A 14314-nucleotide genomic window follows, 5' to 3' on the forward strand; every position below is an offset into this window, starting at 1 on the left:
GTGTCTCTCTACTTGAAACAGACTACACACTGGTCCTAGCTCCTGTCCCACAGTGGGATCTTAACTTAGTTATTTCTAGTCTCCCAGGCCCCCGCTTTGAGCTTGTGGGCACCTGCCCCCTTCCTACCTTTCATGGAAGGGTGCTTTCCTTGTAGTAGTAACAGTTGGCAAGGCGAGTGTTGGATATTAAAACCCTGACATTGAACTGCCATAGGTGGTGTTGTACAAAGACAAAGTTCAACTGCAACCCAATCTGGCCTTCCACATTAATCAGGATGTATTCTTCCCAGTGTTTTCTCCCAAGTCGCACACCACTTGTGAGAGAGGGAGGATGCACATCCTGGATGTCAGGTGTGCCTTGGCATTTTACCTAGAGCATGTCAAGCCTTTCCACTGGTTGACGCAGCTGTTCACTGTGACTTTGGGATGGATGAAGGTCTTTTTGGTGTCCTCACAGAGGATTTCCAACTGGATCATCTCCTGCATCCAGACCTGTTAGCCACTGGCACAGCCCATCACACAAGCTGTGTGCACAGCCATCAGCCACATCTACTTTATAGCCTTGCTCCTCTTTCTCCTCAGTGTTCCTTTTTGTTGTTTTTTCTATCAAGCATCAAGACTGATTATCGACTGCAAACTCTTCTGAACTGGGCCTGTCTTGCGTATAAGCATGTCACATGTTTTGGGCCCAAGGTGTATAATAATGGGGCTTTTGAATGAGTAGATGGAGTCAGTTTGGGATAACTGCTATGAAAAGGATTGGGGAACCTTAACAATAATTGTTTTACCCCTAAATTGATAACTGAGAGGCATCTTCCTCATACTATCTTAAACACATTGTTGGTCTTCCATGATTTTTGAGAGAAGGGATTGATTCTTGAAATTTGGGTAAAGCATCAGCCCGTGGTGGTGGTGGTTGATGATGGTGTTGATCAGTAATGTGAATCCTTTGCAACAGATGAAACAGGAAGGAGAGGCTTATGTCTCTGAATATCTGTAGCTGCAAGTGCAAATGTAGAATAAGAGGGTGGGTGTGGAACAGTTTTTTCATTTTTGAGTTCTTGTGCAACTATCATGAAGAGACCTTTTGAGAGAGAGCTTGCAAATGGAATAAAGTTGTATTTGAGTCACAGCTAGTATTTGAGTCACATTTTGGATTATGTATATGTTATGCACTATGCTTTTCCTCCTCAGCTCTGTAGCATTGTGTAAGCTCCTCCAGTATGGTATCAACAGTGATGACAAACGCCTTCAGGACATCAGAGTGAAAGGTGAAGAAATATTCAATATGGATGAGGGAATACGCACACGATCCAAATCAGCCAAAAGTAAGTAATCAGATTGCTCTAACATGGTTAGGTCCATACATGTTACCCTGTAGAATACTTGGAGCACCTCCTAAAAGATTTTCTACGTCTCCTGTTTGTTGCTGTGTAGAAATCAGGCCTTTTTTTTACTGGAACTTGTCCAAAGTTAACAAATTTAACATATTTACTAGATGTTTACCAAACTCTTGTGTGGGTTTGGGAACACTGCTGGTACACTTTAAGGGAAATTAGGGATAGGGAGTCTCGCACTATCATGTCATGACACTGAGTTCTCTCTTAGCTGAAGGGCTGCCAGTTGATGCCATTGGGGTGCTTTCTCTGTCTGCAATGAGATTTCAGTGGATACCGTTGATAATTACAGTACAGAAGATGAAGGACTAACTTGCCTGATGAGGTTGAAGTTACCTCCACTGGGTGTTAGAGTAGCAGTGGGCAAAATATCAGATCTGACCCACCCAGCATTTCTGTCTGGTATGCCAAGGCATATCTGACATCCAGGATGTGCATCTTCCCTCCCTCACTAGTGGCGTGTGACTGGGGAGAAAGCACTGGGAGGAATACATTCTGATTAATGTGGAAGGCCAGGTTGGGTTGCAGTTGAACACTCACTCTCTGACATGCACTCTTCATCCCACATATTCTCCATCTCTGCAGAGCTGGGGAGAGGAGGAGACAAATGAACAGCTGTGCATGATGGGGTGTCTCAGAAATTTACCCAGCCAATGTTAAATATCCACACAGCATGTCACACCTAGCTTGTCACACATCCAGTCTCTCTCTCTCACACACACACTCACTCACTCTCTTGCCCTCAACCCCATCTCACACACACACTCACTCACTCTCTCTTGCCCTCAACCCCACCTCTTACAGGGATTTGGAGCTGGCCTGTGAAGAATTAACCAAATTCCTGGAAAAAAGTATCTGAGGGGTAGCTACTGTAGTTTGTATCCACAAAAATAATGAGAAGTCCTTTGGCATCTTATAGACTAACAATAGATCTGTTAGTTTTATAAGGTTCCACAAGACTACTTGTAAAATTCCTGGAATGGCCTTCTTGTGAAAATTATCCCCCTCCATTGTATTAGAAGATACTTAACATCAGGGGAATGACCCATGGGTGTGGGGAGCAGTTTAGTAGTAACTTGCAGTATGGTCATGCTCTCTCTAAAGGACTCCCTGTGTTTTAGTGATTAAGGGCTATTGCTTCAGGGTGGTTATGCTGTGTTCATTTGGCTGACATGATGCCAGCTCTGGCCCCCAGGGGAGTCAATGGCAAAATCCTTACTCATTTAAATAAAGGTTGGATTGTCTCTAAACTGAGTGTGATGGGTTCTATCACAGGGGTACCCTTGGCACTGTCAGCTGGTGGTGCTGATCATACCACTCTGCTGTACTCCAGGGTGTTCCACCACTCTGTTTTGCTGGGCCAGAAGCACTGGTCTCCCCCAGCCACAACACAAAGTTGGGGTTGCAGCCCCCCCCCAGCTGAATAACACAGGCTGAAATAGCTGAGTTCTAAGAGGGCTCAGATGTGGGGATTTGACAGCACCTAGGATCACAGCCCCAAAGGGGACCAAAACCCCAGGTAAATCCATCTTGCGCTGTGTAAAAATTTTACACAGAGAACACGCATGAAGAAGTTTTCCCCTATTATCAATGACAGAGATATGCACAGTGGTTGCTCCCCCCAGGTAAGTTACTTACACTGGGTTTGATAATGAACAGAAGTGCTTTTGTTTAAGTGATTGCAAGTGAAAATAAACAGATCAAAGTTACTAAGCCAAAATAAACAAACCACACCAAATAAGACAATTGAAGTAAGAGCAATTGTTACAGAACATAATTCTTTCACTAGTTGTTATTCCAGGTAAAATCCTTCAAGACAGAGATGATTTTTGTCTCTGGCTTCAGCCTACAACTTATAGTATCCTTAGAATTCTGTTTTCAGGTTTCTTCATGTGTATTCTCCCAAGTTGAGGAGGCCATTTCAAAGGCCCACTGAGACAAAAGGCTAATTGCTTTCCGTATCGTAAATAGACTTTCCCCAGGGCAGGAATCCTTCATTTTATCTCCCCATCCCCATGGGAAAAAAAAGCAGATTCAAGATGGATGGCAGCACCAGGTGATTTGTCGTTGTAGGGGCAACCACAGTTTGGGCTTATAGGAGAAACAAAGCCATTTTCAGATTATTATCTTGATCACTGTTTTATAGGGTTCCTGAAGTACTACTAATGGCTTTCACTAGAAGACCAATATGAACGAAACAGGTTTCCACTTAATATTTCTTACTTCACATTCAAGAATGCACAGAATATACACAATCAGCAGATTATAACTTTAAAATGTTGCATGACCTCTTTTGCCTGCAGTGCCTTAAAGTTATGCATATGCACATTTATAAGTGAATTTTTGTAGTATGTATGAATGCGGGGGGGGGGGGGGGAGGGGCGGCCAATGACATTGAGGTTCAGGTTTGAGACCCAAATGCTGATCGCTAGCATCATTCTATACTGCCAGACTAAAGCAAATGTTCAGCATAGCTGTGTGAGAGTCACACATGTTCATTGGACCCCGTTTTCTGAGGTTATGTCTAGACTACAAGGATTTGTTGGCAGAAGTATTGTTTGGAAGATACCTTGCAACAAAACTTCTGTCGACTGATTTATGCCAGACCATAAAGTGGATTGAAAGAAAAATCCCCTATGTTTGACAGAGAGCAGCTGAACTGCCCAGCCATTCTGTCGGCAAAATGGCCACTAGCAGCACAGCAGACAGGGTTGTCTGGTGTCCCAGAGGCCTTTTCTGTCAACAGAAGGCCCCCGTGAAACATCCAGACCAGTGACAGTGGTGAGTGGAGTACAGCTGTCGACTTCCTATTGACAGAATGTCCTTAGGAATCTGGTCTCTCCCTGGTTTAAGTTGGCAAAATGGCTATGTTGCCGACAAATCCCTCTTGTTTATACACAGCCTGAGTGAGGCCTTGACTCATCATTCTGTGAAACTTTTAATTTTATGTACTTCGCGTTGATCAAAAGCTTTTTTCTCTTTTTTTAAACAGAACTTCTGAAAATCTGATTATTACTTAAACCATTTCCCAGTTATTTTTGTTTTTGGGGGGTGGGTACTGAATTAGTAGGTATTTTGGGTCCTTCCTCTACCTTTTTTCCCTTCATGTTGCATAACCATGATGAGGAAGGTGTCTGTGTAAGAATTAGATGTGCACAATTGTTAAATTTTGATGTAATGTGTTGGTCCTGCTCAGTTTCTTGTATCTGAGTTTTATTAATCTGAAACTAATGTCCTAAAGAGTATTTAAATGAAACAAGAGGTTACACATGTATATTATGGTAGCACCTTGAAGACACCAGCTGAGATTGGAGCCCAGTTATATAGTAGACCATGCACAAACATATAGGAAGAGTCACAACCTGCCTCAAGTAGCTTACAATATAAATATAGAAAATACAATAATCCTGCTACCCAACCCTCTATCTCCATTATACAGTTGGAGACCTGAGATGTATTTGTTACATCATTAAAGTTTCCCTCTGTCTTTCTCTCTCTCCTGACTCTTCTGTATGTGCCCTTACATTTTTTACTGATGTTAGGCAGATAATGGAGTTGACATTCAGATTTGGTTGATAGGTTTTGTCCTCCAGGTGTTTCATCAACTTCAGACACGTGTGGTTCTATTCAGTGAATATTTCCAGCATGTATTGAAACTAGATCGTTGTAGTAGCTTTGCAGATTTTAACATAGTTTGTTAAAATGAATTCTTATATCTTCCTTCCTCTGATCTTACAGATCCTGAACGTTGGACTAACATTCCACTGTTAGTAAAAATCTTGAAATTAATAATAAATGAACTTTCGAATGCAATGGAAGCCAATGCATCTCGCCAGACAGCTGCAGAGTGGAGCCAAGGTATGATGATTTCAAGGCTCTTTTCTTTCAGATGGTGAAGAATAAATTGAGAGGCTGAGCTGCTAGCAAAAATGAGCAATCTCATTAAAACAGCTACTGTACTAGAGAATTGGATAAATAAATGTTTTAACTATATTGAAAGAACTCTAGGGAGTTTCACAAAATTACATCCTTGTTAACTTCACGTGTTTCTGATAAATAGTCTAAGTGGCAGTTGAAAATAGAGTAGTACATCTGGAAGATCACAAAATGATAGGGTCTAACCCAAAGACAATCGGTTTGATTTCTAATATGTGGACTGCTTTCATCATGGCACAAAGTGAACAGCAGCATGCTTCAAGGTTGTGTGCTAAGACTTATTTTTAATAGACCTGGAAAAGAGGGAGAACAAGTGAGGTGGCAAAATATGTATGAGACTCTCACTCAGCCACGAAGGGTCCTGTGGCACCTTATAGACTAACAGAAAAGTTTAGAGCATGAGCTTTCATGAGTTAACTCACTTCTTAAGATGCACTCAGCCAGAAGATGTTTGCAGGACACAGACATGACTGTCACTAGCTGTGCACTAGAGATAAGGTCAAAGTTATGAAATGCTGAATGAAACCCCAGCTGAGTAGGCACCATAGCATGGCTTCAGAGTAACCTGGCAGCCAGGCCGGGGTCCCTTAGTAGATGGCCCTTCAGCCTTTCATGGGTGGTGGTGAATTCTTCTCAGCCTCCTTCTTCAGTGCTGGCAATGGTGAACATTGCTGGGAGAAGCAGAGTTCTAGTAGCATGCTGCACCTGGACGTTTGATGCAACCTGCTTGGACAGCTTGGAAACCGGTCAGAGGGCAGACACCATCAGGAGAGCTCTGAGGCAGATATTCTGCCCTTTCTGGGTGTGGGGCCGAAAGTTTTTGCAGATACTGTACTGCTCCTTAACATGCTCTTTCCCCAAGCAATTAAGACAGCTGCTTTGGGATCAAACGCACAGGCGTGCTGCAGTCGAAGCAGAGCTTCACTTCGCAGATTGGAGCATGCCCTACCAAGGGCAAAGGCCTCACTGGGACGCTTAACTTCAAACTAATACTTTATTTAACACCACCAAATACAAACTCTGTATGAAGGCCTTAAAGCATTAAGTTCCAAAGGGAGAAACCACTAGCTTGTGTAAAGGAAGAAAGGTGCTCCAGCTGATCACCATGGGTGGCATGAGTGCAGCACTCCAGAGCGTACCACAGCCAGCCCTATGGATACTGCTAAGGCAAGAAACCTGACAGCCGCATGCATGGACCTGGAATGCAACTGACATGAGCAAGTACTTGAAGAACTGAATCTGCTGATCAAATGCTATGGAGAGTCCCTGGCAGGGTCATATGAAGGAAATTAGTTTGGATAGGCAAGTTAAACATGCATAAATGAAAAACTCATGTGACACATCCCCAGTTGCTTGGGACACTACTGGTGGGGATTCTCAGTGGTGAAGAGGCACTGGCTCTCACTGGGAGTTGTACTCTGTATCCCTGCAGCCCAGGAGGGAGGAAGCTATAGGGTGGTTGGCTGAGCTCCTCCTGTCCCCACTAAAGAGCTGATGGCTTCTCTTTTCCTCCCTGCTGCTGGAGTCTGAAAACATCCTGGGACTTTATTATCTGACACATCCCTTGATTGCCACTCTACATTACAAGATTATATTCTTCAGTCTGATACACAAGTTTATTAAAAATCTCATTATCTAATAACGAATATGTGATGGTTCTGAATTCAAATTCTGGATTCAAGTTCAAATTCAGCACATTAACTTGTGGTTTGAACTGGGACAGCACTTACCTGGTCCATTATAAGGACTCTTTTACATACTTCGTTTTATCTAACTCTTAACTTCCACACTCCACTCCTGCTGCCCCTCTGCTCTTCTGATTTACCAACCTTGATAACAATTTTTCCTGATTTGTCAACTTTGATAACAATTTTTGGACCTCTGTGCTTTATATATTGAGTCAGTTCTGGTATGGCTATGATCCGAAGAAGTGGGTCTGTCCCATGAAAGCTCATCACCTAATAAATTATTTTGTTAGTCTTTAAAGTGCTACTTAACTGCTTTTTTGTTTTGATAGAATACAGACTAACACAGCTATTTCTCTGTCACTGTTGTAACCATTGTTTTTCTTGGTTGTTAAACACTCCTTTAAATACTTTGTGGTCTGCGAGTGGTCTGACTTTTTGGAAGCAGTTTATATTTATAACCTTATCCGTTGATTGTAAAGGTACAAGAATGTTGCTTCCTTGATCCAAATACGTGGGCATAAGTGATTTCTGCTCTTGCACTTCCCGTAAGGGGCTGCAGATTCTCTGGGTGCTGGTTCTGTGTCAAATTGATCTTTAAGAAACCTTTTTCATCCACAGATGACTCCAATGATATGTGGGAAGATCGGGAAGATGAAGAGGATGAAGATGAAGGTTTAGCTGGACAACTTTTATCGGATATTCTTGCCACGCACAAATATGGTAAACACAACTGTTAAATTCACTGTTTTAGAAGATCAGATTGATAAAGGGTATGCAAATGTGAAAGTTGCATTTTTTTCTGATAATCACTTGTATAATATGGAGGGCAGGGAAATAATGTGGAATTGAAGTCTAGGGGGAAGAGCACATAATACATCTTGTAAATAGACAGTTCATAGACTAGAAGCTATCAAACAATACAGCACCATTTGCTTTTCAGGGTTTTCTACACTTAAAATACTACGCTGCACTGCCTCAGCGTGGACACTCCCTATGCTTACACAAGGGATAGTTCCACTGATATAGGTAATCTGTCACCCTAAGCGGCTATAACAAGATCAACAAAAACACTTTTCCATCAACCTAGCACTTTTTACCCAAAGACTTAAGTGGATTTTTCACACCCCTGAACAATGTAGTTTTGCTGACTTAATTTTCTCATGTAGACCAGGCCTAAGTGAATCTCAAGTACTAATTTGTCTTCACAATACTGTCATGAGGTAGGTATAAATATGGGTTACATGGTGGTGCAGAGGTTGATACTTCCTAAAGTCACAAAATGACAGTCTCAGAACTTACAGGAGCCCATACGTCCAATCAAATCTTGTGTTCTTGTAGAAAGAAGTCCTGTGTGGTCCTGAAGCAATAGATGTGTCATGGGAAAGGGCCGCTCTGGGTATGTGATCTGGAGGGCTACGAAGCAGAGGTGGGAGTATAATTTGAAGAGAGAATCTTACTTAGCACAACTACGGCAACATAAAAGAATTGTTTTGTTGCACTGGCAGTAGCTTAGGAAATTGAAAACTCTCATGATGCAATGGTTCTTCTTTGAGTGCTTGCTCGCTCATATCTATTCAAGTTAGGTGTGTGCACACCTGCTAGCACAGCTGTCAGAAAGCTTTTCCTGAGTGTAGCTAGCAGTCAGGTCGGCTGGGGAGCCCCCTGGATTGTCAACTATGGGAAGCCCATATATGACCCCGGTGACCTGGCACCCCCACAGTTCATTTGCTGCCCATGGGGCTGTTCCTATTGTGGCTGAAGTTCCTGGTGCTACACTAGAGTGCCCTAGCTCTCCTGTGTACGTAAGTTGTAAATAGGTGTATTTAGCATATTCATTGTTTCAGTTCAGTTACTGTTAGTCATCCAGTAAGGAAGGTCTTTCTCCTCCTGCCATTTTCCCCTCTGCGGGTTAAGGTAATGAGAAAGTCCCAAGGATTTAAGCAGTGCTGTGACTGCTTAAAGTCCATGCCAAGGAGCCACCTTCAGAACTCCTGCTTTTGCTTGGGTGAAGCTCAAACAAACAAGTGCCACATCTACAGGAGTTTCAAGCCCTGTATCTGTAAGGAGCGTGACTTTTGGTTCCTGCAGCAGCTCATGGAGTTGGCACTTCAGCCTCCATGGCAAGGCTCTGCACTTCCCATCCTCAGTGCACTGCACACTGTCCTTGGCTCTGAGGTTGGTGCCGAGACTGGGCTCAACTCACCTGAAATCTCTGATGCAGCACTGCTCCCACTCTCTGGTGTTCACCTCCAAGATGCCCAAATTGATGTCACTAATACGTTTGACAGCAGCCTCACTGGCACAGAAGGTACCAGATGCTCCCATGACCTAAGATCTGGATGCCCCTGTGTCACACCAAGCCCTATTCTCGTGGACTTGCTCAAAGGTGATCTGGTGCTGGTTGAGCCTTCCTTAATGCCTGGTATGTACTGGGCAGTATAGGGATTCACAGAGATGAGAGCTCCCCAGCCTGTGCTTAAGCCCCTGCCCCTCTGTGAGTCTCTAGGGGTAAGCCTGCTCTTCTAGTGGCACCTGTTCAGGCATCACCACTTGACTGTTTATGATTTGAGTCCCAGCACAGCCATCTGCACAATTGCTGGTCTCAGTAGCAGTGCTGATTGTACTCCTGGTCTTCACCTCTGAACTGTTAACACTCCAGGGTCTTTGTCATGGGCAGATCTGATTCTGACTTCTCAGCATGCTCTGCCTCCCACACCAACACTTGACAGTGTCTTGCCAGGCTGATCCCGTCTTCTCACTGCTAATCTTTGGGCTCTGGAGTTTGTTCATCTTAGCCTTGACCTGCAGAGAACATAGCAATACACATTCATTTAGGTAGCTTTAATGAAAGGAAAACTTACTCAATGTATGCTTTTTTTGCCTAAGGAATAATTCAACCTTATCATATGGAAATGCATTTTTTGTAACTAATGCATGATGTATAGCTAATAAAGGACATATTTGTGTTAGGTGTGGAAGAGGTCAGCCAAGACACACTCAGTTTGGAACAGTTAATGCCACAATACAGGATCACTAATGTGTGCATGTTAGTGCATATAACGAATGACAAACATCTGTGTGCTACTTGAACTCTCATCGCAGCTGTAAATGGCTAAAGGTTCCTGCCCCTCTTTGTTCTACCATTCCTCACTGCCCTGGGTCCATTTAAAATAAAGGTTGCTAGTTTCTTTTAAGTGGAAGTTTTATCCAAAATGACATTTGTGAGCTGTGCTGAAATCTGTGCATGTCGTGAGATAGCCAGAGGCCTAGTGGGATGCACTTATAAAACAATAGCTGCTTCCTCCCTCAATGCAAACACCCATGTTTTGTGTTGACAGATGAGGATTACTATGATGATGATGAAGAAGATGATCCAGATGCATTAAAGGACCCTCTTTATCAAATAGATCTACAGGTGATGTATTAAAATGAGTTTTGCAGTCTGATGCCTGTCTGTCTGTCTGTCTCCAGTTATTCATTATATAAAAGTGCAGCACTGAACACTGTAAGGAGAGTTCATTCTGTATTTTTATTCTGTTTATTGGAACGGCTCTGGAAATGAAGAAGGAAGCATATTATCATTATTTGTATTACTGAAGCACCCAGGCATGGACCAGAATCCCACTGTTTTAGGTCTTGTGCAAATAAAACAGAGAGAGCCTGTGCCCTGAAGAGCTTCCAACAAATGGCGAAGAGACAACAGATGGATGTACAGGCAGACAGGGGACCATGAGGAAACATGGCCAGCATGGTGGACAGTGCTTACGTTACATAACAATTATTTTTTGTCATCAGGACAAAGAAGAGTGTTTAGGAGATATTTGAAGGAGGCTGAGGTAGCTTTGCACATGCTTATGGGAAGTGCCACACAGATGAGAAGGCAGCATTGAAGAAAACACCAAGAGGCTTGTTTGAAAATTTAACCAGTGAGCTGTGGAGACTGGCAGCAAGCAAATACAGCTTGATAGTAATTGAGGATGGTGGAAATAAAGTCCTTGAAAGTAAAGACAGGCAGTTAAGATTTGATGTAGCAGAAAAGTGGGAGCCAGGAGAGAGTCAGAGGGTGACATTATCCAAGCAACAAGCTAGGAAGAAGAGGTGCTTTTTGTGACTTATCTCTGCTGTGGGAATGACTGACAACTTAGAAATGTATTTTTTAATATGGAAGATAAAAATTGAATTTGAGAAACTAACCCTGGTAGCATGTAAGGTGCATGTATGCTAGTAGGTTCTGCTCGTGTTCAGTAATAGGCTGAGGCTTTTGGAAGAGGAACAAGCAGATGAAATGTGAAGTTGGTTGGTATCATGTTACATTAAAAGTACTGAATTGGCAACTTGTTAAGGGCCAGCAACTAACTTGAAAAATGCGTGGAGAATAACCAAAGCCTAAACAACAAGCTGTACTGTGGATTTAAACCTATGTTAAAAATTATTTCTAAGTGTGCAAAGTCAAATACTCAAGATTTCAAACAAAAAAAACAAAACACTAGAATGACTGCATAGCTTGTGCCTGGGAAGCTTGGCCGTGTTCCTCTGCAGTTCCTCGGCTTTTTCCGACTTAATTATCCTAAACTATAATCTGCAAAATTCTGTCAGCTTCAGCTGCTCCCCTCCTCTTCTAATGTGAGGTGTTAAACACTGTGCCTCCTTTGTAACTTTCAGATACACTGCTATCATCCTTTTTGTTTGATTCAATACTTTGCCTCTTGCCCTGACTGCTTAGATTCTTTAATAGTATATTGTGAGACACCTTATCAGAGACCTGTCAAAAGTTTAAATAAACTGATTAATAGATTCTAAAATCCAAAGGGATCTTTGTGGTCTAGTTTGACCATTATTACATGTCACAGTACTTCCCAGAATTAATTCTTGTTTGAACTATGGTATGGCTTTTAGAAGTATATTTAAACATGTGGTGTTGAGTTTTTTTTTGTGGTTTTTTTTTTTGTAATGGAGGATCCACCACAACAATGGTTTACTCAGTTTAAATTTAAATATATATAATATGACTGCCTGGGCTCAAGTAGTAAAATTGCTGTCTTCTGCAAAGCACAACCTCACAAGTATTATACACGTCAGGTGATGCCTTGCATCTACTTCCAGAGAAGGGCAAGGGCTGTGCACCAGCATGTAAAGGAATGCGAGGGCTGAGCACTAGAAAAGCCCTCCCACAAATTACATTCTGACCACAACCCTGGCTAAGTTATTTTAGTGGATAACTACTCTCACTGTCAAAGATTTGTTCCTTATTCCTAGTCTGAATTTGTCCAGCTTCAACTCTTAGCTACTGAATGTAGTTAAACCTTTGTCTACTGAATTGGAGAGTTCTTTATCATCAATTTTCTGTTCCTCGAGTCAAGTATTTCTTTTATCCATTAATCTAGTGACATGTTTAGGGAATTCTAATAAATTAGTGACACACAATCTTCCTTTGCAAAAACTGTGCTGAATAGACACTCACTACCCTGATATTTCAAATGATTTATTCTATTTTTAATTATCACTTCAATCAGTTTACCAGGAACAGAGGTGAGATTGACACCTAGTGAAGATACCCATAGACTCATCCCACACACTAGAAGCATCATTCTCTGGGCATCCTCTACCCTGTGCACTGAATGATGGTCAGTTCCCATTGTAAAAAAGTGAAGCAATCTCACAACCCTCTTAATGCCTTGTTGCAATGTACATGTGAAAGGCCTCAAAATTCAAGCTGTAATGGAGACCTAAGTTTTAGGCTTTTTTTTTTTTTTGGCGTGCTTGACTTTGCCTCTTAATATTCTTTTTACAGTTCCTTTTTAATGACATTTCCTAGTTTAAAAGAGCAAATACGTTCTAGTACATGCAACTCTCAACTGAGGCTGTGCACATATTGTCCCCTTTCTCTTCTGCTGCCTCCCACACTAGGTCCTAAATCCATAGTATTTCCCCTCCCAGCTATTGTGCTCTTCGCTTCTGCTTTTTTCTCCATTCACTGTCTCCTGTAACCCCCCTTTTAGCCTATGGCCTCCTGTTTCTCAGCCCTCTGCATCAGCCTGCTTTCTCCTCACTTCTAGTGATAGGATGAAGAACAATTTGAATTTTTCGTTTGAGTTTTACACTAGGCGAGTATTTAAGAGGAAAACTGCTGGACTGCAATATAGTGTTATAATTAGGGAACAACAAACTAATTTTTAACTTTTAGAACTATCTCTGACAATATACATCCTACTAGGGAAGTCCTGGGATGGGTTGGAGATGGAGTGAGTATGGAACAGATTTGTAACAACACATTGCTCCTGAGCATACCTATGGAGATGACACAGTACTTGGTCATGAGCAAATAATCTGACTGGCCCTGTGCTCTCACCTTGGTAAGAGGTCTGGAACCCGATTTGGCCTGGAGGCTTCTTTACTTGGCCTGTTTGACATGTACTTTGAAGTCTATGTAGCATGGGCTGTTGTTGGCCAAGCACAGTGCACCTTCCCTTACAGTCTACATTAGTGGTCATTCACTTTGTCTTCTCTCACATTCTACAAACTTTGGGAGTTAAAGCTAAGCAATGATAGATGTATTGAAACATGTTAACTTTGTCCTTTAATCTTCCTTCTAGGCCTATCTCACTGATTTCCTGTGTCAGTTTGCACAGCAGCCTTGCTATGCAATGTTCTCGGACCATCTCAATGAGAATGAGAGAAGAGTGCTTCAAGCTATTGGCATATGAACTGTGTAGAGGCCATACTGATCATATCTGGACAATATTTTTCTAGCTTATTCCATGTTTTGTGATTAAACATGAAACTTTTTCCAGTGTTCACCTGTTGTAATGGATATGATCTTCCTCATCTTGAAGTACTGAACCTTGTCTTACCTTAACTCTGCTAAGGGAAAGATTATTGAGAAAACACTGAAGACTGCGCTTTGCACTCTGCTGTCACGAAGGGAACACGTTTTCCACAAAACAAAACAAAAAACCACCTTTCCAGGAGGTCCTTAAAATAATGTGTCCTTAAATATTTTTTTAAAATAAACGTTATATGTGCCTCTGAAGAGGTACATAACTGAGTTTCACAAAACACAGCTGGACAGAATGATGAAAGAATCGGGTCTTTTGTAGGTTGCTTGGATGTGTTTTGAGACTTGGAAGTTTTGTCTCTCTTCATACTTGCATAACACATACAGGGTAAATATCTTGATCTTACCATGTGACTTTTCTATAGAACTATAGACACTTTTATCAAAAAGATGCCTAACTGGTATGGAGTCTGTTTACAAGCGTTTGGATGGGAAGCTGAAATAAAATTAAACGAACA

The 14314-nt window shown here is 42.0% G+C and overlaps 1 protein-coding gene across 1 annotated transcript in view; it reads left to right on the forward strand.

The window, feature by feature from the left end:
* The window catches only part of IPO9 (importin 9), a 76917-nt gene extending 62603 nt beyond the window's left edge, over positions 1–14314 (forward strand). The window contains exons 20-24 of the mRNA XM_074977837.1: positions 1195–1328; positions 5136–5255; positions 7640–7741; positions 10360–10436; positions 13615–14314. Of these exons, the coding sequence (XP_074833938.1) occupies positions 1195–1328; positions 5136–5255; positions 7640–7741; positions 10360–10436; positions 13615–13725 (544 nt within the window). The 3' untranslated portion in view covers positions 13726–14314. The remainder of the gene's footprint in view (positions 1–1194; positions 1329–5135; positions 5256–7639; positions 7742–10359; positions 10437–13614) is intronic.

Source organism: Carettochelys insculpta, chromosome 26 (genome assembly GCF_033958435.1).
Source record: "Carettochelys insculpta isolate YL-2023 chromosome 26, ASM3395843v1, whole genome shotgun sequence".
Classification (NCBI taxonomy): Eukaryota; Metazoa; Chordata; order Testudines; family Carettochelyidae; genus Carettochelys; species Carettochelys insculpta.